This window comes from Calidris pugnax, unplaced genomic scaffold (assembly GCF_001431845.1).
Source record: "Calidris pugnax isolate Ruff unplaced genomic scaffold, ASM143184v1 scaffold20, whole genome shotgun sequence".
Lineage (NCBI taxonomy): Eukaryota > Metazoa > Chordata > Aves > Charadriiformes > Scolopacidae > Calidris > Calidris pugnax.
The window spans coordinates 21,916,042-21,942,334 of NW_015094510.1; the positions used below are offsets into that span (position 1 = coordinate 21,916,042).

Genomic DNA, 26,293 nt, shown 5'->3' on the forward strand with positions numbered 1-26,293 from the left:
CCACCCCAAAATGGTGCCATTCGTTCCAGCAAAAACCCAATGCTGGAACGAATGGCACCATTACTGATGTTTTTAACAGAAATAAATCTTCACCTCCACTTTGGATTTTTTTTTTTTTCAGTTATGAAATTGCTTTAGTCAAGACACTTTTCCTGGTTGAGCCGTAACTACAGACTGACAAAAAAAATATCCTTGCATTTCTCACCGGTTTCTTTCAGCATAATGAACAGTTCCACCATAATTGATGAAAAAGGTGTCTTTTGGGAGCTGCTGATCATGGACACCATCGATTCAGACAAGGACACAATCTTCACAAGCAGCACATACTCTGTTGCGATTATATATGACTTTTATATTTTAGTTAAATGGATGTACTGATCCAAATTATCAACCAAAGTTACTTCACAAAAACGGTAAGTGTATTTACAGAGTGAATAAGTTACATAGTTGTCGGAATAAAAGTGTCTTAGATGTGCAACAGATTTACATGCATACATTTAACACTGGGCAGCAGTTAAATGTAAGAAAAAAACCATACAGGTATGACTTTTATATATACATTACAAATAAAATAAGACATCTCTTTAAAGAAACTTAACATGAGAACTTGCATTTCACGTTAATATTTTTACTTTTTATACTCAAAATTTATATTAAATAAAAATGTGCATGCATAACAGTTCAAAAGATTTGACTCTGTGATGGGACTTTCTCCTACAAAATGGCAAGTTAAATTAGATCAACCATCCTTTAATAGTATAAATATATTCATAAAAGCAACCCTCTAGTAAAAAGCAGCCAAGGTCCTTTAAAAAATAAAATAAAATAAAAGAAGGAAATCTACCAAGACCGTTCACGATGCTTGGGGGCCTAAGAACAGACCTCTGCAATATGATCCAGTACCTTCAGAGACAGTAGCCCAGTAACATTAGGAAATGTACTTCATAGCAGCTCGTTGTTTTAAGATACAGTAATCATATCCAAATTACAGTGTTCATTAAACTGTAGTCCATTTACAATTTGTTTCATATACACAGGCTCTCAGCTTTTGACCAATCAGTTTGCGAGATTCTGTGGCCAGCTTCATTCTGCCCATCTTTCACTCAACCAAAAAAGAGAAAAAAAAAAAAAGGAAAAAAAATGTACAAGTTTTTTCTTTTTTTTTTTTTTAACAAAAAAATATTATTTCGTGAAGGAAACATTGCACTTTTGCCAACCTAAAATTAATTTTGCTATAAAGGAAGTATTGTTCAGTGTAGTAGGCTTTGGTATGCAATGGAAGTCACTTCTTCAGTAGTGAGTTGCAGTTGCTCAGTGAAATGCTAACTGATTTTTGTGCAACAGCGAACAAAGGATGCTGTCCCAGATGCGTCTACGCTACCTTTGTCCTTACAGTATTGCTACACGTTTGAAGTTCAGCCCATAGCTTTTTAGAAGAAATCCTAAACGTAACAAGAGTGAGTACAGTTTGACCAAACCTTTGTAAGGCTGAGAAGACATCGAGCCACCTCACTCCAAGAGGGCAGCACTCCCAGCTTGCAAGAGGACACGAGAGTCCTGTCAGAGACTTGTGCCGGAAACGCTGGAGTCTGGAAGAAAAGTATTGATGACCCGGTAACTCTGAGCTCTGCGAATCATGTCGCGGATCTCGATGTTCAGTTCCATTAATTTGGTGCAGATTTCCGTCAGGCTCTGGTTGGAGCCCACCAGTGCATAGGTGCCCGTCTGACCCAGGGTTTGGTGCCGGAAGTAAATGTTCAGTAGTGTCTGGACTTCATCGTCAGAGCTACTTCCAAAGATGTCATTGGGCCACAAAATCCTGCAATCAAACAGGAAAAGAACAAGCGTGTCATTATGGGTTTATTAGCACAGACAGAAACGAGGTGAGAGATCTTTAAAGGGAGAACTGACTCGCACACGCTTACAAGCCAAAAGCAACTCACTGCTTTATGCTACTCATTTGTTACTCAGACCCTCATGTCAGGCACTGAAAGCACATAAAAGCGTGATTCCTGTTGTCTAAAAAAAAAAAAAAAGCTTAAGAAAACTCATTCAAATAAGTGGAAGTGAAACTGGGCTGAACGTTCGCTGATGCCAGTGACACGCACCTGTAAGGAATTAGCCCTATAAAAAGATTCTCAGGAGCCTCACAGAAGTACTTCTGAACTATGCAATGTGATTAGCCATCTTAATTGCTGCAAGCGTACATGTTCGTGTAACTGATTTGGTATCTTTACTCATGGCACACACCTGCAACAGTTAATAATACCAACATCCCCAGGTACCTTGTCGAAACATATTAAATTAACAATGCTGACTCAGCACATTACGTTTAGTATGAAGTTAGCATACTTTTCTAATAACATAGAAGTCTAATAAGAGCCATGTAGCAAAACTTGCCTGCATTCTCTTATTTGCCGGACGGCTTTAACAAGTTCATTGTTTTTCAAGCACTCCAGCATGGACTGAATAGCTGCTTCCGTAGAATTGAACGTGGGCTCAGATTCCGTTGTCAGAGGCTCAGCTGCGATGGCAGCAGTAGCATCCTTAAGATTTTTCTTCAGTTCACTCAGTTCCCTGGACATATTTAACAGCTGTTGCAAGGAGAAAGAGGAGAGGTGGGTATTTTCATTCTCCGAGGGGAACAGGTAATGCACACATTATGGAAAAGACCCCATTCTAAGACACGAAGGTATTTAGTTCATTGTATTTCTTAAATAGATTCAATACTCTTTGGAATCATTAAACTGATTTTGATTTGTTTATCCAGAGAATAAGATGGGGCAGTACACTTGCAGTCACCGTATAAAGTAGTTTTACACCACACACCTTTGCTTGCTCAGGTATGAGAGGATGTAAAACCCTCTCAGGTATGAGAGGACACTGTTTGTCAAAAACTGCTGCTGAAGTTTCTAGTGCATGTGCACCCGAGAGAGTTTATATGTCTGGAAATTACAATACATTCTTCCATAAAAAAACCCCTTAATTTTATATCCATATTAAGATTAATTTACCAAATATTTTTTTTATGGTCATGCTAACAGGTGCTCCTGGTCTAAGTGCTTCCACAAAGTTCCAATAAAATCAGTCATGATATAGGAAAAGGATATTTTTTGTATGTGTGAAGAAGGCTCATTTCCCCCCAAAATTAAGGCCTCAGTTAAAATAAAAATAAAAATAAATCACTTGCAGATGTTCACACAGAGTGAGCCCTCCCTATATTTAAAGTATGTGAGTGAAATTAAGATTTCATACATCATTCTAGTTTGTTACCACTGACTGAAATGACTTTTGAAGACAATGTGTGAAAGATCCCAGTCTCTGAAAGTACAGTCAATTACAAAAAACACAGCGTCTTGACTATATTTTAAGGCAGATACTGGTGTATTGAAAGGTTTTGTCTGCAGGCTTATATTGAGGGTGGAATAGTGTCATCCTTGGTGTCAGTCCAGAGAAAGAAAAAAAGGACAAGAAAGTAAAGTGGTATTTTCAGTGGAAGACTTTGTAGTTTGTTACATACCTCTGGCATGGAACTGACTTCGTGCACTTGTCCGATAAGTTTACAGTAGGACTGAAAAAGCAACAGCAGCTGGAAGTGCAGTTTATATAATCTCTGACACAGTTCCAATTGCTAAGGAAAGATTTGTAGGAGAAGAAATAATTATTAACGATCAGTAAATTGGGATAATTTTCAATAACTCATAAACCACATTGAGATAGTTCAGTTCTCAAAAAACATTTTACTGAAGTATGATGATATAATATTTCAGAAAAAAAAGTTCTTTCTTCTGCAGTTAAGTCATATATGACATTGAAAATCAAAATTATGATGGCTAGCACATGTCAGCATCAATCTCAAAGCGGTTTTTACGGGTTAGCTTCACTGTCTCCAGTTTGCAGCTGGAAAGCGGAGGCAGAATATGGGGGAAATGACTTTGCTGCACAGAACATAAAATTCTTTAAAACTTCAGAAATGGTAAAAAGACCTCTTCTGAGAGGATGGAAATCCAAGACAGAATCATTGAAGTAGTTATCCAAGAGGGTCAAAGCTCCTGCCTGTTTCTCTGAGGGGAGAGGAAGAGAGGCAATAAATCCAGCCAGCAGTAGGAAGGAGGAAATGCCACCTCTGCAACTTCCACCTCAGCTCATGGATTTTCTACCATCTTAAAGAAATTATACAGGAGATGGATGGAGTTTAATGTGTATGAGGACATCTGGCTTGAACAGTTTCTTCTCCCAGATCAAGTAGATTTTGTTCTATGAATATTAACTTGTTGCTCCCAGTGCAATGTGCAGCACCACACAGAAGGTGTCAGACACACTGAAGTAACGTGCAATGGGCACGTCTGCCAGAGAAGTCAAGTTAATACGCTCATGGTCCTGGTATTATGTGTCTGTCAGGAGGTGGTACCTCGTAGTTCCACAGCGGGATCATGGTGGAGATGGGAATAATATTTGATCTTTGGCAAATTATGGAAGAAGTGAAAATTCTGTAAGGACAAGTCAGGAGGCCTTCTGACCCTTTGGCAGGAAAGCATCACAGACTTCCTCACAGACAAACCATATTTGATTTGTCTTCTCTTACAGACACAGTGACCAAGGGTGCACTCAATGACCTTTCCATTTGCTCTGAGGAACCAGAGCAGAGTTTCATGCCAAATGTGGCAGAAAGAAGAAGAAGAAGCTATTAACGTCTTAGCTTTCTTCAAACACTTCATACAGGCTTAGCTACCAGCACATACTTCAGCTATTTGCTGAACTGGGGTCTGTGCAAATGCCAGCACAAACACCAATCCAGCAAAAATACTAATAAAAAGTACTTTAGAAACACTATAAATGTTAATTTGACTGAAGTGTTTATTTACATATGGTTCAATATTTGAGTGCCAAGGTTTTTATTAATAAGCCAAAATTAGAACCATACCCTTAGCGTTCCAGTTCCCAAAATTTCTGTACCAGCTAGAGGTGGCTGAGGTCAAAAGAGAGGTTCTTTGGCAAATTTTAGCTTTGTTCATGAGGGAGTGGTGGACACCAACCACCCATGTATGAACAGTCAGCCAAGGGCACTCCAAAAGCAGGTAGAGCTAATCTTCTGCAGGAGGTTTATGGAGGAGAGTGGGAGCAGGAGGAGAGCATCAAGCCAGCGGGTGTCACCAAGGCAGGGTTTGTCCTGCTGAAGGCCTGGCAGACAGGGCTGCTCACACCTCAGCCTTGGTCTGCCACAGCAGCAGAGCTCAGCATTGCAAATCAAATATGAGGAAAAACTTCTTCACAGTAAGGGTGACAGAGCCCTGGAACAGGCTGCCCAGGGAGGTTGTGGAGTCCCCTTCTTTGGAGGTTTTCAAGACCCACCTGGATGCAGTCCTGAGTAACATGCTCTGACAAGCTCTAGGCAATCCTGCTTCAGCAGGGGAATTGGACTAGATGATCTCTATGGTCCCTTCCAACTCTAAAAAATTCAGTGAAATTCAGTGAAATTTGCCTGGTCTGAGCTCTGTGCTATTGTGGTTAAACTGTTCCTGGTATCTGAGTCAGTATGTTTGGTGTTTGTTACTGGTGACAGGGTCAGAGCACTCCTGCCTCAAATGGAAGGGAGGAATCCCACCAGATCTGATATTACAGCAAAGACCCACAGGAGATGAAGGAAAGCCCAGCAGATCCAAAGTGGGGAAAAATAGGAGGGAACGGATGTGCAACCTGCTAGGACAGAACTGACTTGTGGGCAGGGATAAAACCTGTCGGTGGCCAAGAGAATGAAAAGGCTGGGCATGATGGAATCTGCCTGTTAAATAAACCTGCCCAGAGGCCATTCTCTGCAACTGAGGCCATGGAGAACTGCCAAGCCTGAATCTGTGTGGCTAACAGTTCTCCTCCCAAAATACAGAGTGACTGTTAAGATACAACCTCCTGGAAACGGCTCTGGCTTCTGTCTTCTCTCCAACCATGCTGGGGCATGTGAAGGGCTGGTTGGTGCCCCAGAGGGAAGGTGCTGCCCGTTCAGCCCTAAGGCCAGCCCCGGGACACGCTCTTGCTCCCTGGTCCTGTTTAGTTCACCAGCAGGGACACAGCCCGAGGTTCTCCAGTAGGGACCAGAATCACTCCATTCAAATTTTGGAGAACTGGCAGCACGACGTAGCAGTTAAACACACATATATTTGAAGTGGTCAGGGAGTTAAAAATTAATTGAAAACCAGACACAGCATAGCATATTTAAAAAAAAATAAAAAAATCACATGATAGCTTGGCATGTAACACAATTTTTTTTGTTCTTGGAGAAGAGTAATTCCATTTCACCCTTCTGGCTACTAACCTGAATGAAGACAAACTAAGGTCAAATTGAAGACTCAAGTTTGACTGGCTTAGTATTTGGTTACCATATCAAGCAACTCTATTTTTGTTCTTCTTAAATAAGTATTAGAAACCAATAGTGGTGAAACTATTAATCAACATATAAACAAACACATTTTGAAACATAACTCTCAAATATAAATTTTAGTTTTTCATTCAAAAAAAAATTATCAATTTTAAAATAAAATAAAATTATGAATTTTAAAACAACAAAAAAGTTATCTTCGACTCCAGCATATTATATGCATTCAAAGGGTTGATTTTAAAAAAAAAATTGTAAATGACCATTTAAAACAGCATATGAAGGTGTCAGAATTTTGGCACAGCATTTTTAGATTTCACAAAACACACCTTAGTAAATTATTTTAGTCACTGCATGTAGAACCACATATTCTACAGGAAAATTATAACGAAAAAGGAAAACATGCTTAGAAGTAAAACAGTAAAATTGGGGTGTATTAGTCCATCTACAGATGGACAAAGAATATGAAAGAACTTCAACTTACTGCAAGAGATTCCATTTGCTACACAGCAAGCATGGCACAGGAGAAAAGGAAAGGAAAGAAAGTATAGTGTCAGTGTAATGCATGCAATAGGAAGCACAGCCCATCTTTAATAGCATAACTTGTCAGCAGAATTAGCAATGCTTGCCTCAACCTGATAACTGGTTGGAAATATCACATACAACATGCACAGCATTCTTAATAAAATCAAGCTTTCATTCTAATGGTAAATTACACTCTAAATGTCCTCAGTTAGACCTTCAGATTTATTAGTTTTTATTTATCCCGCTCAGTAGCTTAGCAACTTACAGTGAAATTGTGTTAGAAAACTCTTGAAATAATACTTTTATTTAAATTTGCTTTCTTTGTTATTAAAAAGAGCTCATATTGTAAAGTACTCAAAAAATTAGGCAGGGTTTTCAAGTGATGAACAGAACTGAACTTTGTTATTTATAAATACCTCTATTTTTGGATGCAATAGATCTAATAGGATAAGCTTTGTGACTGCTGGGCTTATTACTTGGCACATTACATTGGAAACATTTTGCACACAACTTTTAAGTTACGACTATCATAAGAAAAAAAAATCAGTGGAAAATGCCAGTTTGGTTTCAACTACATGGCAATGCCACAAGTTCAGACAGCTTTGTATTCCTTCCTCTCACCAGTAATGATTCACTGATTCGTAATTCTGGAACTACTAAAATGTCAGTGTAAGTCCTGTTGCAACAGTAATAAAAATTCTAATTGACCTGCATTAGCATTTCAAAGATTAGGGGACCGACTTCTCTCTTCAAAAAAAAAAGTTCCTCTTTTCTTTGCCAAGAACTAACACTTGCACTCTGTGCGCCTCTAATGCAGCCTTCCTTATTATATATATTACATTTTCAAGACATTATAGATGAACAGAGTCATCATGTAAATGCTGTAATTAACAAACACAGTGACATTTGCCTAGTTACAGACTAACGTCAATGCATATGCACACAGTGCTAATAAACATTTGTGATTCTTATTAAAATTATTTACTTTACCATCAATACAAAGGTAGCAAACACAGAAATGTGAAAATGCTAACTTGGTATAGCCTGAGAAAGTCTTTCAGTCTGGCTTCCTTCCATGGGCCTCACTGCTAAAAAATGTATCCTGCAAATCCTGCACTACTCCTGCACACTTAAGCCATGACAAACTAAGCTTTATGCTCTTGTGATGTTTAATTTTATGCCTTTAACATCACTTGAATAGTTTTTTTCTTCTATTTAGCACTCATGAAAAAACCCCTTTATATCTTGGCTTCCATGCAATTCACGTAACTTAAGCTTTGTAAAGCTAAACTCAAGATAAGAAGAGGACAAGAGTAGACAGATCACTGTGCTCTAGTAAATCCACAGGTGTGCTGGCTTGTGTTTTTCAAATCTTGTTTGTCTCTATCTCAAGCTCCTCTGAAGTTCAGCATGCCACCAAGTTTCATTTGAACTTCCAAAAATATTGGAATCCACATATAATTTCTAATTTGCCATGGAATTTACTTTAAAGAAGAGGGGGGTGTAGGGAAAGCAGCAAGTAAGTGAATTCCATGGTCTTTTTTCCTTAGAAAAAAACTGTCTTCTCTGTACTGCTTCCAAAACCAGGGCAAGCAAAAAAAGGTGTGGGGAAGCAGTTTCACATTATGTGAAAACCCCTTCTTCTTCGCTGAAAGAAAATATACCTGATGCAAAATCTCCCTAAACTACCGATGCTCAACTTCACATTGGTCTACAATTTCATGACTGTAACTTATCTTCCTCTCTCTTACAGCATAAAATGAAATATTCCTTGGAAGTTGAAAAGACACTAATTACTGGACCAAGTGGCATTTCTTGTAGTCCCCCACAGCAAGGGCTCAGGTGGAATGATCCTAATCTTCACTCTTCTCATTTCTAGTATAATTCCTATAGTAACGGAAGTGTTGTTTTAGATTAATTGAAAGACATTACACAATGTATGTTTAGAGTATCTGGATCACCTGCACAGTCCTTTATGCAGCTGGTAAATGTTGCACCTAAGAAGGACACACCCCTCAGCAGCAGCACTTTGATTTAGTTTTTTATTGAGACAGAGATTTACTGTTCTGTACTATTAGCAGACCAGGAAGACAGCAAAGCACTAATTTTTTAGATCATGGGCCTTCTTGCTTTTTTTCAAGGAGTCATTTTTACATACATGAAAAGAGATGGGAGTTATAAAATTATTTCTTAAGACATTAACACTTTGATGGCAACACAGTCTTCAGTCATTTAATGGCACAGGAGAGACCCATGGTAACAAACTAACTGCTGTGCGCAAGGATTATTAATTGCAAGTGCATTTTATTAAGGTATTCTATTTGACTTGATGTGCCAGTAGACAAAATCTTTTCCCACAACCTAGGAAAGTGGGTATTTATACCAATTTGTGTATATATCAGAGAGAAAAACAGAGATACAGCAAATGCTGTGCATTCTTAAATATCCACTGGACTTGAAGGATAGTAGAAACTATTCTCTCTGGAGAAACCTAAAACACAGCTGTTTTCTTCCTTAAGCAAAGCCGCCCACCCAGGCCAATTTTACCCCGTTGTCAGTCCATGGATATGTCAAACAGCAACGAGACTCACTGTGCCTTAAGCAACTCAACTCAACTCCAGATGACTATGGTTCCAAAATGTACACCTCCAGCCTTATAAGTGGCCTACAGAAATTGAACCTTTAGGCCCAGGGAAACTCAAAGTGATGGGTATGTTCTGAATTTTTGGGGCAAATTTTTATGGGGTGCAGCATGTTTTAAATATCCATTAATAGTATGAGTTTGCAAAGCCCACATCTATTAGCTTGTGGTGAGCTTTGGGATGAGCAAGCTTTAAGAAAGGTGTACGCTGACTTTGGATTTACAGAGTAAACTGAATGTCTCATAAGGAGCTAAATACTTATTTGAATTAGCAGTGCTAATTGACAAGAAAAATAGGATCTTCCATGCATCTCTTTTCCAGGAAAACAAACAAACAAACAAAACCAGTCTTTGCCTAGATTAAAAAAACACCCTGTTTAGTAAGGTTGAAGAATGTGCTGATAGCTGTACTCATTGGAGACTGTTACACCTTGACAGACAGCACAATAATATATGCAGTTACCTCTCCTAGGTCCTTGAGATTCTGCTGCTCAATGTAGCATTAAACTTTACAAATCACAGACACATCCAAATCATGGAATCTGTTGCAAGAATGAGGGGGGGGGGGAGGCGTTCTGGGACATGAAGCTTTTACCCAATTTCAGAACAGTTGCTAGCTCTAGCAGCTGACCTAGACAACTCCTATTTCAAGCTGCTTTAATGTCAGAATAAGCAATTTTTGCCTTTGCCCATTTTCAGTAACAGTGGTCAACAAATCATGTGCGCTTATTTCAAAATGAGGTCTGATCAGAGAAACTGATGCCAAGTTAGTTACCAGCATCAGCAGTCATTTGTGGTGCAACTGTTTCTGCTAATGCTGAATTTGTTCTTACATCTGTCTCATCTGAAGGGGGGACTATTTTCATGTCAAGCTTTTTACCATGTGGGGAGTTCTGAGAAATTAAGATTTCTGCCTTCTATAGAGCAAGGTGTTGCTTTTTCTTCCTTACAGTTATTTCTGAACCTTTTCCAGAAGTAGCCTGGTTTTGTGCTTAGCTAAGCAATTTTTTAAGGCGAGAAGTTTTCAGCAAGATTTCAGCCCTAGTCTAACCCTTAATAAGTTTAAGAGTTTGGGCAGGTTCCTTTCTGATGACCACAATAAGACTGATTTTTTTTTCATACAATTATTAGATTCTTTAGCCTTTTGGTTTGAGGGAGAAGAGGAGAGGAAAGATAAGAAAACGAATACTTGCCAGTCTAGGAATAGTTTTTCCTTGTCCCTTCCTAATCACATTTCCTCAGTTTCCTTGGACTCAGTTTTGTTGAATAAACAGATTTTTCCTTTGGGAAGAGCTACTTCAACTGACAGGTGAATAAGAAGAGGTAGAAAAGAAATATGCCTGTTGATCAAGGACCTACTATCCTGTCAACTTCCAAGGAATAATGCATTTTGGGCTGAAGGAACAATGCTGGGGAGAAACCAGGGATTCTCAAAGGAGTAAGAAACCTTTCTTTTCAGTCTGTTTAAAAAACAGTAAAAATATTAACCCTGGCTTCACAAAACAAACATTTAATTCTGAAATAGAGAACTCCTGGTTAAAAAAACAACCCACACAATGGAACATGACATTTATTAATTTTTAGATGTATTTAGGCCAGCTATATGAGCTCAGTTCACAGTTTATTCCTTCTCCTCAGCATTCTTTATTTTTTTTTAAAAAGAAACAATGTAGATGATGAGCAAGTTGCGTGATCTTCCACCCTATTCTATGGGTTTCCAAAAGAGAGATGAAGAGGATAAATTAAGCTGTATATAGCAAGACATATAACATTACAGTCTGAAGTCACTGTTCAGGGTGCTGTGCATCAGTGGGAAGAGAAAACCCATGTAGATTCCAGCTCTCTCTTTTTTAGATTTGAGAATAGCTTACTTGTAACTCCCCTGTACACCACTGCGATTACAAAAGAGCCAGTATCTTACTTAAATGGTGCCTGTAACTTTTACCAGTGCCCATGCCAGGTGGGGGAAGACTGAACAGTTTTCCCACTGCCTGTGATTGCAGCCAGAGGATTTATTAGCAAATTAGATTTGCTAATAAGGTCAAGGAAGCCAAAATGCAGGGGTGGCAAGGATTTGGGATACTTGGGAAATGGCATAAAAAAAAATAAAAAACGAGGGAGTTCAAAGACAGGGAGACAAATACATAGAGGTGGGGAAGAGAAGTTAAGATAAAACCAGAAGAAAATAAAGTGAATTTGGGGAGAAGACAGACAAACGGAAACCAACATAAGAATAAAACAAGGTATTTGAAAAAAAATGCTTACAACAGGCAACTGTGTGTTCTGAAAATGCCATCAATATATTTTATAAGTTATAATACATGGAAAGAGGAGATGTCACTTTTTTCTACATGCTGTTGCTGCTTCCTGATTTTGGCTAATTCTCTCCAGCCCCTTCTTTTTCCCATCTCTTTTTCCCATTCTTTTTCCTTCAAAAGGAAAAAAATCCCACAAAATAACATTTCTTAACTCACTTTGCAGCACTAAGATACCAGCTGTTGCCTATACTTCGTGTATCAAAAAAAAGGAATGCCTGCTGATGGTGCTTACTTCTGAAAAGATTGATTTCTTAACACTAAGTATATTTTTTTATATATATATATTTACAGGCCACTCAGGCAGGGTTAGCTCTGCTTCCTTATCTAGACTAGGAAGGCAGAAGTATTGCCTTCGAATACTTCCCATTTGCTGTGGCCAGGACTGAGGCAACAGCAATACCTTTGAGCCTAACGTGTGAAAACTGGATTATGCCCAAGCCCAGCAGAGAGACAGGGAAGAAGTACAGCAGGCTCTTGTGGGTCCCAGAACAAGATATATCACACATGTCACTTTACAGCAAGGAAATTATACTGCTCATTTATTACCTTCTCTTCTGAGTCCCCTGGCTGGCAGGTAATAACTCCATCTCGTGAGCCCCCGGCAAACGTTGCTTTGCAGTTTGCAAGCCACTGTTTTCAGAGAGAAATTAAAACAAGATATGAATAAGGCCTATAGTTCGATTTGAAGAGAGGTAAGCAGTGTTTTAGTTTCACAGCACGGCATGTAAACAAATAAAAATTTGCAACTGCACATTTTATTTACACAAACTGTGACAATTAGCTTTGACTGTAATTTGAAAAGTGTAGTCTTGATTTCTATTAGAATTTGAATTGCATAAGACAAGAAAATGAATTAATTACTGAAAAGGAGAGAGACCAGGAACATTAAAGATGTCAATGTCTCTAAAATTAACGGATACAATAGCTATTTTTCTAGTTCTGGTTCCTATGTTCAGGAAGAAACTTTTAATGTATCCAGTATCTGAAACATGTTTATCTACTGAGTATTAGTTTAAACAGACCTGAGTGTATTTGCAGTTTTCTAACATAGCCTAAGCACACACATATACAAAACCAAGAACATAAGAAAATCCAGCATACCGAGAGTGTTGCTTCTTTCCTGTTGTTGTACGTGTCCAGGTACTCCTGCAGTTCTAAAACACTGAACTTGAGCTTTTCAAGAAGGCCACAGGAGAGCAGCTGGAGAAATGAAATCAAAAGGGCTAGTAAATGTCACTATAAAAGAGTAAAAATATTAGCAGAGTAGAAAATATAGTAAAGAACTTGCAAAAGAATACTTAAATTTATAGATACTAATACTGAAAAATACTTATATCTATGCAAAAATAAATGTAAATAGAATACTATACTGAAAACTTGATAGCAACGGTTGGACCTATGACAATGTGGAACTGAAATTGTGTTCTTTGCTTTGCAAAGGACTTCCCTAAAATAAAATACTGCACGTAGCTTAACTAGTTAATCTCCACAGCCCTCTGATGACGTAGGGCACAGCTCTTTCACAGTCACAGCAGTGGCCCAAGGTTACACTTTGCAAGTTCCTACCTCTGTACTTCTGTGTGAGCCTACACTGTCCCAATGATGTTGGATGAATGCGGGCCAGGATGAAAACAACAGGAAGGGCCATCTCATTCATTCCCTTATACATATTTTTATCATCCAGCTCACATCACAGTTGATTCAAACTAAACCACTAAACATATTACCATCTTTCATGCTGAACTACGTAAAAAATAGCTTCTCCTTTTCCATTTGCGGAGCCATCTGTATCCGGTAGGCACCTGTTTTATATTGGTTTTGGCACACAGGCATAACACATCATAACTATTCTATGATTTTCTGATTCTATATTGCCCGTCTGTTAGTACTTACCTAATAAAATAATATGGAAAATTAATGGAAATATGGTTTAGAACAAGAGATTAAAATCAGAGATAGGAGGTGAGTACCTTTTTGACATATCTGTTCAGGAGTTGCTCAAAAGTGAAACAGCCGATAAAATAACACACTGCAATGCAGCACATGCCTTTTGAAAGGAATATACTCACTGTTTCTGCATCTACAAACAGGGTGGGACATTCTGAACATGATGTTAGCATCTGAGAAGACCTCACAAACTTGGAGCCTATTCCTCGCAGATTGTCTCCCAAGTAACTAGCTGCATCACAGGTTAGGAAGCAGAATCTTTTCTGAATATTCTGGAAAGCAAAATACAATTTATTGCATTCTTTACTCAAGGACAAGCTTCTTTCCTTTGTAAACAAATGGCATGATTTTTTTTCTTTGCACAGTAACACGTGCAAAAGAGACCATCTCCCTGTGGAGAACTGAACATCTGCTCAAGGATTCGGAATAATAGTTATGCTGGAGACAGTGTACAGCTGGGCAGCTGTGAAACTAATTACAGAATTCATAATAATCTACTACTGGAATACATTATTTCTGGTAAAGATGATTCAATCTTTATAAAGCCGTTCACCCACAGGTAGCTTTTCTTTTCCTTGGGTGTATAGAGTTAACAGAATTGATCAGCACATTACATTTTTTTGCCCATTCCGGGCATTGTTTTGTTTGTATTCCATGTCAAGTGGCTAATCAGATAATATAATGGACATCCTAATGCCAAACAGCAGCATGGAAAATCAGAAAAAAACCCCTTTTGTTTTCCCCTGTGGGAAAAACCTTCTTACTAAAACTTTTCTGCTGCTTGGGACGACTCCAGAAATACTGCACTGCATCCGGGAATTATTCTTCTCAGACATTTTTTTGGTGTTTTGAGTCCTAAACCAATCTAGTCCTCCAGTAACATTTTAGTGCTGATACTTTCTTTTCAGACTAATATATAAAGTGAAGAATGAATAAAAAGAACATTTTAGTCTTGCAGGAACTGAAATAATGATACTGATAAATACACAGCAGGTTTCACCGCCAAAATGCATATCGCTAAGGCCAACTGCTCAGCAGGTGGGAGTAACATGAAAATGTTTTTAAAAATTAAAGTATGCAACGTTTTTATATAATTCATTTCACGTTACCAAAGGCATTTCTCTGAGGAATGTAGATTAGGACCTGTATTACTGTAAGCATGCCCAAATACCAATTTGGATGACAGATACATAAATAGCCTGTTACTGCTCCTACACTGCAGTATTCAAGTACCTAAAATCAGGTGAGCTGAGCTCAGACTTTATTAGTAATGGAAGCTGTTGGATTGAATGGCTTTTTTAAAAAGCTACATAAGCCTTCACATTGTAGGTAGGGTACACGTTATCAATAATTTATAAAATGGTTAAAGAGAAAATTCTTCTAAAGACCAATTTATTAACTGCTTATTTGCAAATCTCTCTCTAAAGTATCCGAACTGGCACCTGAACACAGTTAAGACTGGACAGACTGATACTTGTCTTACTTTATATTTCTACCATCTTATTTCAACACAGAAACAACATCCTATACATGTCATTCAGCACATGGTTCAGATTCTCTGCTGCACTGAGTCTGTAAATAGAGGCAAGAGGCTCTTACTAATTACCACCAAACCAGGTAAGTGATTATTTTTCTGAGCAACTAACAGAATCATCTGGATCATCGGGCTTGGTGACAGTTGGAGAGCTGGAGGAGGGACTTTTTACAAGGGCATATAGTGATAGGTCGAGGGATAATGGCTTCAGACTGGAATGGGGTTGATTTAGATTGGACATCAGGAAGAAATTGTTCACTAAGGAGACACTGGAACAGGTTGCCCAGAGAAGCTGTAGATGCCCCATCCCTGAAAGTGTTCAAGGCCGGGCTGGATGGGGCTTTGAGCAACCTGCTCTAGTGGGAGGTGTCCCTGCCCATGGCAGGGGGGTTGGAACTAGATGACCTTTGAGGTCCCTTCCAACCCAAACCATTCTATGATTCTATAATTCTATAAGTAAACTAGAAATAACTAAGAAGGTGGCCGAGGAATCACAATACAGAGAAATAACTACTAACAAATGCCACCAAAAAGACTGATGTGTTTAATGCCTTCTTTTGACTTACTGCCCCCAGAAAGGGCATCTGTGCACAGGTAAGAATGAGACATCCATGAAAACTCAGGTGAGAACAGATCTTGCTAATAAGGGTTTGGATGTTTTTACATCTTTGCAGATTAGGGAAATTCATGCTAAGATATTTATAATACTGGCTAAAGAGGTCTAGGAGTCGTAACAAATATATTTGAAAATTCACAGAACACAGGGTGTTGTAAAAAACTTGAGGAAAGTGCTTACCTCAACAAAAACACAAGAGCAAAAGAGCTAAACACAAAGTTCAGGAAATGGGAGAACATAGAAGAGATGAGTAATAGGCAGTACAGATTTGATCAGAACAAATCACATCAAACTGTTTAATTTTCATGAAAGGCTAAAATATTCTATTAGGAGGAGATACAATTGATAAGTTACATATTAATTCATTTACTATCTTAGAAGTAAGGCAGAGAAACCCCATCTAGAGCTAACTAGGTGTGCAAAACCATATTCAGAAGCTAATTATCAGCAGCTCGCTATCCAATTGGAAAGATAAATTGAGTAGAATTCCACTGGGGACTGTCTCAGGCGCTAACCAAGTCATTAATGAAAATACTGAATAATGGAATATGCGACATGCTTATTAAATGCAAGGATGATTGAGCTGCACGGCTGCAAACTCCTTGGAAGCCAGGATTAGAATTCGGACTGATCTTCATAAACTGGAGAACTGGTGCAGAGCAAAGAAAGAAGGACAAGGTTGCACACCTAGGATGAAACAGTCCACAGAGCACATTCAGGATGGTGAATTTTGTAGAACAAGATCTGCTTCCATTTGGGTTAACTTGTAATTTGGGTTACAAGTGGAAAATAATGAACTGTATTCTATCATACAGCAGCTAGCAGAGAGGTTTTTAAACAAATACCTTCATAGAACAGGTAATCTTATAGTCAGTGCTGGTAAGAATTAGGCTGCTGAAATAAAGAACCTGCTCTTGCTTTTCATGTAATACACAGACTAATTGAAGAGAGCCCATAGCAACAGTGAGACTTTAGAAAGTATGATTATGGAGAAGGTTGAAAGAACTGAGGCTAAATAAGAGATGTTTGGGGTAGGTGAAGTCACGGTAATGGTCTTCAAATACAAGCAGCAACTGCAAAGAAGAGAAGTACCACCACTACGTATTGAGCAAGAAGTCATGGGCGTAAAACACAGGAAGTGAAGTTTTCAAGTGATAAGCAGAGCTAAGCATTTGACTACATTGCCTAGGAACACTGTGAAGTTCCACCTTAGCATAAAGGTTAAGAACAGGGTAGAGAAAAAAAGTTAAAAAACATTTGACTGGAATGAAAGTTATAGTTCATCCTGTCCTGGGCAAGATAAGGAATGTGAACTCTTCAGGTCCCTTCCAGCACACATCTACTCGTGTACTTTAACCGTTCTAGTTTATTTTATGCAAACAACTTCCTCAAAGCATTTCAGTCATCGCTTCATCAAAAGCTGACCAGTCTACTGTTTAGATTCAAGAAAACATACTCTTCCTTTACTGCTTTCCTTTCCAGATACTCAGCAATCAATCTACAGCTAAGAAGATAACAGTCTTGAACAGTGTTTTAAAGTATTAAAATGTGAAGCAGCAAGAGACTCTGGTATCTATGTACGGTACTTCATTAAATGTATTTATTTTACAATTACATGGTTCTATAGTAAGTTATCATCTCAGCTTGTCTTTCTGGGTGTAGATTACAGTGGCTGAAATCTTTCAAGCAAGGTCTGAATGCAGTATATATTTTACAAAATGGGACTACTGTGACTAATAATGCCAACTGCCAGGATATTATCAATAGGTATATATGCCTGCATATAGTCACTGTGCATTGTGTCAATGTAAATAATAACAAAATACTCTCAAAATGTTTTCTTCTTAACCTCACGTTTCCTATTTTTGGAAGAGGACTTTTCCTAACAAAAGGGCTGGATTGCGGCATCTATTTGCTAGCTCTCAAATCTACTTGTCTTGGAACTGGCTGGTCTGTCTGCTGGAAGATATTTGATTTGACGGAATACAAAGAGGCAGCCCTAAAGATAATCCAGAGATCTCTGAGCTGTGGCTTGCTTATGGGAAAAGTACTCGAGTAATTCCAGGAATTTTAAACAAGTTTAGCGTGTTGTGGGCAAACATCCAAGATACCATTAACTTGATGCAGACTGAAATGTAGGTGCCCTGAAAAATGCACTTCTTTCACTTCACCAAGTCTGTAGTTGAAAAGCTCCTCCTAACAAGGATTTTGTTTCACAGTTAAATATTTTGGCAGTACTTTGTGTTGCAAGCCTAGCATATATTGGGCTCGTTTATGAAACTTCCTATCGGTGAGGGTCAAAAGTCTTTTAAGTTAGCAGATGAGCAGCAAAGTTTGATGGTGCAAACACAATACAATTCCAGACAATCTGGGGCCTTATGACAAAAATCTGGGAAAATAATACTTCTATGTTTTAACCTAGAAGAGGAGAACAAAGCTATTTTTATAAACTAAAAATATGGCTATGACCCCAGCTAGAAAATCACAGAATCACAGAATCTTAGTGGTTGGAAGGGACCTCCGAGATCATCGAGTCCAACCACATTAAAAAAAAATCCCACAAAAACCCCAACCAACACAAACCAAAAACCACCACCCACCAACTAAACCCCACACACAACACCCCACCACAAACCAATAATCTTGGGCACTAGAGCATGCCCTGAAGAGCCAATTCTGGTTTATTGATACTATTAACACCTTTTGTTTATTTTTTTTTCATTACTGATGTTCAGGTTTTCCTGTTACTGAACTTTTTTTTGAGAGCAGTATTGTATCTTTCTCCTCCAGCATCTACTGAAGAAAATGAGTAGGCTATCTTCTCAAAATAGGACAAGCACAACAAATGTAGTGCATGAATGCCAGGATTTGGTGTTTAAGAGGTACTTTACAAGTAATGTTTAGGCCTTGCATTACACAGTATTATTTATTTAGTTTTCAGAAGTGACACCAGTTCCTTTTCACCTCTTCAAAGAGAACAAAAAGGACAAATAACTCTCAGAACACTTGAACAGGGCTACTAAACTCTAGGAATAACATAAGGGCAGAAAAGCTGAAATACACATCATGAAGAAACACGGGACTATTTTTCAGAATTGAACTCATAGCCACACACAACCTAAACATTTTGATTTTGCACCTTAAACTTATTTTCTCACCTTAAACAGGGAAGAGAACACATGAAATGTATAAACTGCACAGGAACCATCGGAGTCGCCCATGAGCTGGTTGATATGACTACGCCAGGCTTCTTCTGCATCATCACATGCTGCTGGCTGAAACGCAGCGAGGATGGCAGAAAAAAACGGTGAGGGAGGAGGTGAGGCATTTCGATCAACATCTCCAAAACTGAAGAAGAAAAAAAAAAAAAAACACAACTGTGATGAAAGGAGAATACCAAGAAAGTGGCAGATAAAATACACTGTAGCAGACATATAATCACAGGACCAACTACAGCACCTTTCTAAAAATATTCACAAACTTTCACATTACTTTTGAAGGTTGGCAAGATGTTGGCTACAATGAGAAAAACCTCCAAATCAGAATCCCTGTCTTTAGGCCATTATCACGTATCTTCCTCCATCCCAGAATACTTGAATTGTAGCATCATTTAGAGGACGAAGGCTGAAACCTCACAGGAGGATAAAGCCCATGATGAAAAACTCCTCAGCGTGTACAAATGTAATATATACTGACCTCTTTGGTTTTTCCCCAGTGTAATGGATTGGAGAAGATCCATCCCTTCTCCACACTTTTCTTATGACAGAGCGTTATTTTTGGCACTTCATGGTCAGTGAAAAAGCTGACTACCATTTTCAAAGGGTACTAAGCTACTTGATCTTGTGTATTATCCTTTGGGATGGAGAAAAACTTCCTATGGCTCCATGTGACACATAGAGTGTGAGATTCTTTATATATCCTTATTGCTTTCCTTTCCTGAAATAAGGGCTAATTACAGTCTAACTCGGCATCCAAAACCTGAAAGAGCTCTACAAGGCATGAAAAGATCTTAATGCCCTCTTGCAACATATACTGGGGTCGAGTCACGTTCACCAGCAGCCTCAAGAGTATTCAGAGGGGATTTTGACAATATTGTGATTTTCTTATGACCTGTAGGAAATCAGAAGGATGAATACACGCCTGATCTGTTGAACAGCTAAGCAGTATTTCTATTGCTGTGAATCTTTAAAAATCCTTTTTTTCTTTTGATTAAGTATATTATATATATGTAATAACTAACTGCATATATGTATGTAAAAATTCTATCTTGTTTTCCCTAGAAGGAAAATCTTGGTTTTTTGTTGTTTTTTTTTTAAGTTGTGTGATAATTATTAGGGCATCGTCTTCTCACTGCTCTAAATTAACGAGAATTTTATAACTCCTGTAGCCAAAACAGCCTTTCCATTAACTAACACCTTGTTACCACTTTGTTGTACAGTGTAAAAGAACTTTCATTAATCATAGTATATACAAGTACCTAGCAAGAGCAAATTGTTCCAGCCTGTCAGCTTTCTCTTCAGTCTCTGTCATGTCCAGGCTAAGGCTATCACTGCATTCAAATGCTCCAGGGAGTTCATTTGTAGACCCTGAAAGGTCATCCTCATGGACTGCTATATCTTGTTCTTCAGGTACAGCTTCAGCCTAGGGGAGTGAATGATTATCTCTTAGAAATCAGCAAATTAATAACTTAATTCCACTAATAAATGGGAAGCATTTAACGAAAAAAACTACCTGACAACATGTTACATTGCACAGATATAAAGCCACAGATCATAAATGACATGAATCACATTACACTTCTTCAAAAATACTATATTTGCTTAACTTGTTGTCTTGGATCAATATTATCTTTAAGGCACTTCTTAAAACTTAATTTGTCTAGCAGAGACTTTCTGATTTCAATGCCTTTAGCAACATAGCAGGGAAGTATTTATTCAGGAAAAAGAGTAAGGTTCTTGTTACTGTCAGGCTGTTCTTGTCACTTATCACTTTATTGTGTCCAAGAATGTATTAAAGTATTTCAAAAATATACTGAAAACAATCACTGTCTGCAAGACTATGTGCATGTTTAGAGTTGAGAATTATTTTTAGCATGTCATTTACATAGTAACTTTCACTCAAGAGAAATCCAAAAAAGAGGAAGAAAACACGTCCCATCCACTGGAGTCCAATACAATGCTCAAAAAGCAAAATAAAAAGGTGGACTCTGAATATTCATGCAGAATTGGAGTACACTTCCAGAAATCAGTGAGTTTAGATAACTTGAAAAAAAAATATAAAAAAGCATAATCTGAATCTTTGCATCTCTCATAGCATTATCCATTACTGCCTTCTAATCCCTTACAAAAACCATCCTAATTATTGTGATCACTGTCTTTAATAGAAAATAAGTTTAAATAATCTCATGCTGTTAACAATAACATCTGGATTTTGACACTGAAACATTTCAGGAGAGGCTTACTTAATCAGCCTGTTGCTCTCATTCACTGCATCTATTTAAATGTTGAGATATCTTTGGTTTTGCTTATGATGCAACAAGTAAACAGTTCAGCACTACAGAAGTAACACAAAGGTTCCTCTGCATTGCTGACACACCATCAGCTCTCTGAACTCAGAGGAAAGGAGAAACCAGAAAGAGCTCAGATTTTGTGTTATCAAATTAAGTAATAACTATTTAGGTGCAAGTTTCAAGTTTTTCTGACTAAAAATCGGATGACCTCTTCCTTGACTTTGTTTATACTGACTCCAATTTGTTTTGAGTGAAAATAGATAAGTATGCATACAAGAAGTAAATATCTTTGAGGCAAAAACCACTAAGGTGGTATTCTTTCTAAAGCTTATCAATTCAAACATCTTTGTAACACTGGAAAAATCCCTGTCAACTTGGGTTATATATTTCACCAATATCAAATCTGTCACAGGATTAGCTGAATTTGCCTTTCAATCCCACAAGAAACTGCTGTGATTTTACACTCTTCACTTACTTACTTTTTCCAAAGCTTTTCATTTTTTGATGAACACTGATGCATGGGGACATTAAAGAAATGTTCACAGTAAAGATCCCAAAACCCCAGGCATATATGAAACTCATGAACTCTTAATGCACATGCCAATACTGCAGCTGGATGCATGAGATAAGGCACAGTTCACCACCTGCAAACGTATCTGTTCTGACTGCAGCTTCCTGAAATTAAAATCTGTCAACTTTTGCTGCTTATGGTTGTTACGTGGTAACTTGTCTACCAACAGTTTTTTTGACAAATGATAATGAGTTGACCTTTTCCGCAACCATTATTTTGAAAGGTTCCCCTCCTTTCCTTTCCTTACCCACATTTCCCTCCTCCTGTCTTTTCTTCCTCCTGGGCAGGTTTCTGACACAAACAATTTGTTCAATATTCAGCACAATTCCAACCTCCTTTTCTATGACCTCTTCACTAAAAGTTTCCATTACTTCTGTTAAAGGCAGTGCCAGCAGTACTGTATCGATTTTTTGTGTGGCTGTATTTGGAGGGGACCAAGGGCAAGAACTGGAATGAAAGCTGATGATTATACAAGACATATTCTTCCCCTGCCCCATTCTCCTACCTGCTCTTTCTGCAGAAGTCACCCAATTTAGACATGACAGAGAAAGCTTTACTAGTAAGGCAACAGTGTCATAAAGCCACCGACCCCCCACAAACACCCCTGCCCAGACTGTATTTCTGGAGAGGCACTGAGAGGATTAAGTTCACCTGATCTCCCACAAAAAGGTATTATTAAACAAAAGCTAAAAGAAACAGTCCACATATTGATAATAATTTACCAACCTTACTGTATGCTCATCCTCTGGTAAAATTCTCTGAAATAAACTGCTGAACTGTTGTAGCCTTGCAAATCCTGCCTTCCCACCCCCCCAAGATGGCTTAATATTGCGGTCATGAATTTAAAATTTCTGAGTGTCTGCCAAAAGGCAAGAACTGAATCCAGTGCACACAACCGTACAATAGGTTCCCACATACAGAAAAATCTCAGAGAATACACGCACACACCCACCACACGAGTTGGCATATCGTTCTTTTAAATCAGCACGAAGAACAAAAGAATATTCCCTTAGGGCTGGAGCTTGTAGCCAGTTCATGAATTTGTCTTCCAATGAGCTTGTAGTGTCTTGGTGCATATGTAGTGCAATACAATTAAGAAACAATAAATAAAATCTTTTAGTGAAGAAAGTATAAGCAGAAAGGAAAGGGTATGAATGTGCAGGAGCACATGAGTGTATTGTACTATGCCACTGCATACAAGATGTCAGGATGTACTTACTTTCACAGATCAAACCCTTCATGAAAGTGTAAGTAAAATAAACTTGTAGAAGTAAAGTACACTCTAGTTGGAAAAGAAAGTAAAAATGTATTCACCTTGGATCCTTCAGACACTTGGAGATTATTCATATCGGGCAAAGACACATCAAAGCTGGACGTTCCTATATTAAAATGATGAGGGTCTGCTGAGGTCGTGTCACATGATGTAGAAAGTGAGTCAATATGATTTGTATCCTCAGATGGGGAAAGAGTTATAATCTGTTTAAAAGACAACAAAAGCACAGAAGAACTGAGTATACAGCTACCCTACCACACACTGCTTTTATGAATATTCAAGGCAGACATTGTCTTAAAGGGCAGTGATAGTGGATCTCTTAGTTTGTACATGCAGACGTATTACAACCATTTCAATGTTTCTATCATATGCAGTGTTTCTGTCATAAAAATTGTGTGCAAACATCCTATATATGAACAACAAAAGCCTGACACAGTTTATCAAACTGGAATCTTTTCCTATTTCTTTAAATACTAGATAAATCAGAAAGATTTACTACTGGCCAACTGTGCAAAATGGTCTCATAGTAATTTGTAGAAAAAAGGGCAAATAATCAGATCTGATGTTTCCTGTGTTTTGAACTTTGCATTAGAATTCCTGTTTACATTTGCAAATAAGGGAAAATCAAGCAGTGACAATATACTGCATTGCGTGCCACCACCCCCCCACCCCAGTTTCAGCTGATTAGATTGCACCTGGGCAAGAAGAAACGAAAAGCCCAGCTTATTTAAAAACACAAGCCTATCTTTTCTTAAATTTCGAGTTTGCAACTTACTAGGTCTGAGTTCTCCAAGATTTGGCTGGTGGTCAGGTCCTCCTCCTCCGATGACTCATCCGAGTCCTCATGGTTCATTTTGTTCAGGCTGGGCGTGCTCCCCGAGAGCTGGCTCTCCTCCAGCAGCTGCATGTCACACTTGTCCAGGCTGTCCAGGGACCGTCTGCGTACCCCCCAGTTGAAGTTGTCCATGCTCTCACCCTGAAAGCAGATATAGAGTCAGCTCCCTTGATTTGACACCTATCGTGTGCAAACCACTAACCATTAGATCAAAGTTAGCTCAAGAAATATTCTGATGTAAAAATATAATACGAACTTGATATAAGCATTACTTTGATTGTTCACCTGGAGATAAGAGCAGAAGCATGGAAATGACAGTTAAATGAAGATTCATTCTCTTCAGTATTAGATGCTTTTCATGCATTTGCTGATTTAAGAACTTGATTTTTGTAAGCCCACATAGACACACACCTCAATACCAGTAAAGCAATGACAGGCAAAAGAAAAGTTTGGAAGCAATTGTAAAGGATTTTCCCATGGTGCTTAAAAATATTAGGAGCACAGTTCATAGCAATGGTTCAGTTGTGAAACACATGTTAAAGATTTTAGATTCTTTTCATTACAGACATAATCATAATGATGTTAAGGTAGATTTGAATGAACCCTTCATTTAGCACACAAAATGTAACAGCTAAAGCAGCACAGCTTTTAAAACTTTTATTTTAGGCCCATATAGCTTATTTTTGTAACTTGAGTTTATTTGAATTATTTGAAACTATACTCTGAGAATAACCTGATTAGTACTGACTGAGATTTCACTTTTTAAACAGGACACAGACAAATGGACCAAGGATCCTATATAAGTATCCCGCTGCAGTTTTGGGTACTTTATCTAGGTGAAAGCCCTCAACCTTACATCATTATGGGAAGGAAATTTATAGAGAAAAAAGTTTCTTTTTAAGGTTCAAGGCTGACTGTTTGAAACAAAACTCTGTTAAGATGCAACACTTAAACAAGCAAACCAACTGCTGAAAATTCAATTTGACAGTGATCTTTTAAATTTGACAAAAACACAGTTCTGCCTAAAATAATCGTAAGTGTTATCAAGTCACTGATTATGAGTATCTCCTGGGCTTATGCAGATTAAAACTATGCACAGTCGTAGAGAAAGAGATCTCAGTTCAGTAAAGTCCCTTAAGCAGATTTGTAATTTTAAACACTTGAGTAATCCCCATTCAGGACTACTCAGACATTTACCGAATGGGGACTAAACTGCTTAAAGTGCAATTAATTCAATTGCAGTCTTACTTCCTTAGCAATCAACAAGCTTGTACAAATAGATCTTATTTTGCATCATTGCCCCTTAATACAATGGACTGTGGAATGCAATTAGAAAGAGGGAAAGTTCTGTTTCGTGACACTAAGCTCACTGTTCATGAACAAATACGAGGAAAAAAGAAAAAAATATTTTTTAGGAAAAAGACAATTCAGAAATGAAAGAACTGAAACCCAGAGGAACATTTAGAATTAAGGGATGCACTATATTTAAGAGCAAATGAACATGAAATTGCTATGAAGCCCAACACATATTGGAAGAGCCCTGTGTTTTCACCCTAGGACGGGGATCACATGGTAGTTTGTGCAGGATGGCAAGAGAACACATCTAAGGTTTAAGAAATAAGGTCTCTCTAAATCATAAAAATGACTGTTCAGTTCCCAGATATTTATTTTAACAAATTCTTTGGTCCATCCTCCCCCACAAAGGCTGGAGGACACATGCAGCAATGAGACACCCCTCACAAACACACCGGTTGCTGAACTAACAAATGACAAAATGACATAAATAAGCAAGCAATCAAAGACGACTGTCATCACACCCTGATCCTCATGATGCCTAGCAGAGCTATCAGTAAACTTTGCACCCCATGTCTGTGGAATATTTCTTGCTGCAGTTTTATTTTGCAATTTCTGAAAGAAGGAAGCCAGCAAAAAGAAGAAAAAATGAAAAGGGACACTTCCAGGGCATGCAGTTAGAAGGGGGAGTGAATTAAAATGAGGGAAAAGGGTAAGAGAGACGAAACACAGTGTCTAACCTAAATCACTCATAGTATTTGGGTTAGTGTAAGCTTGCTACAGGAGCACCCAGAATCATAATGAATTTAAAGGAAAGGTCAACTCATGTCTACGAAGATGGAGTAGTTGTTTTTATATTGT

The 26,293-nt window shown here is 38.2% G+C and overlaps 1 protein-coding gene across 7 annotated transcripts in view; it reads right to left on the bottom strand.

The window, feature by feature from the left end:
- Nucleotides 1–326: 326 nt before the first annotated feature.
- Nucleotides 327–26,293, bottom strand: part of FRY (FRY microtubule binding protein) — a 217,415-nt gene continuing 191,448 nt past the window's right edge. For 4 of the 7 annotated variants that reach the window (XM_014965913.1, XM_014965910.1, XM_014965906.1 and 1 more), the window contains 11 exons: nt 24,080–24,280; nt 23,346–23,507; nt 20,429–20,592; nt 19,110–19,299; nt 13,924–14,073; nt 12,956–13,054; nt 12,401–12,484; nt 6,855–6,872; nt 3,521–3,631; nt 2,401–2,594; nt 327–1,819 (listed from right to left, as the gene is read on the bottom strand). In XM_014965913.1, the coding sequence (XP_014821399.1) occupies nt 1,561–1,819; nt 2,401–2,594; nt 3,521–3,631; nt 6,855–6,872; nt 12,401–12,484; nt 12,956–13,054; nt 13,924–14,073; nt 19,110–19,299; nt 20,429–20,592; nt 23,346–23,507; nt 24,080–24,280 (1,632 nt within the window). In that variant the 3' untranslated portion in view covers nt 327–1,560. Of the gene's footprint in view, nt 1,820–2,400; nt 2,595–3,520; nt 3,632–6,854; nt 6,873–12,400; nt 12,485–12,955; nt 13,055–13,923; nt 14,074–19,109; nt 19,300–20,428; nt 20,593–23,345; nt 23,508–24,079; nt 24,286–26,293 lie in introns of all 7 variants that reach the window. The other 3 variants (XM_014965912.1, XM_014965911.1, XM_014965907.1) reach the window with 2 other exon arrangements.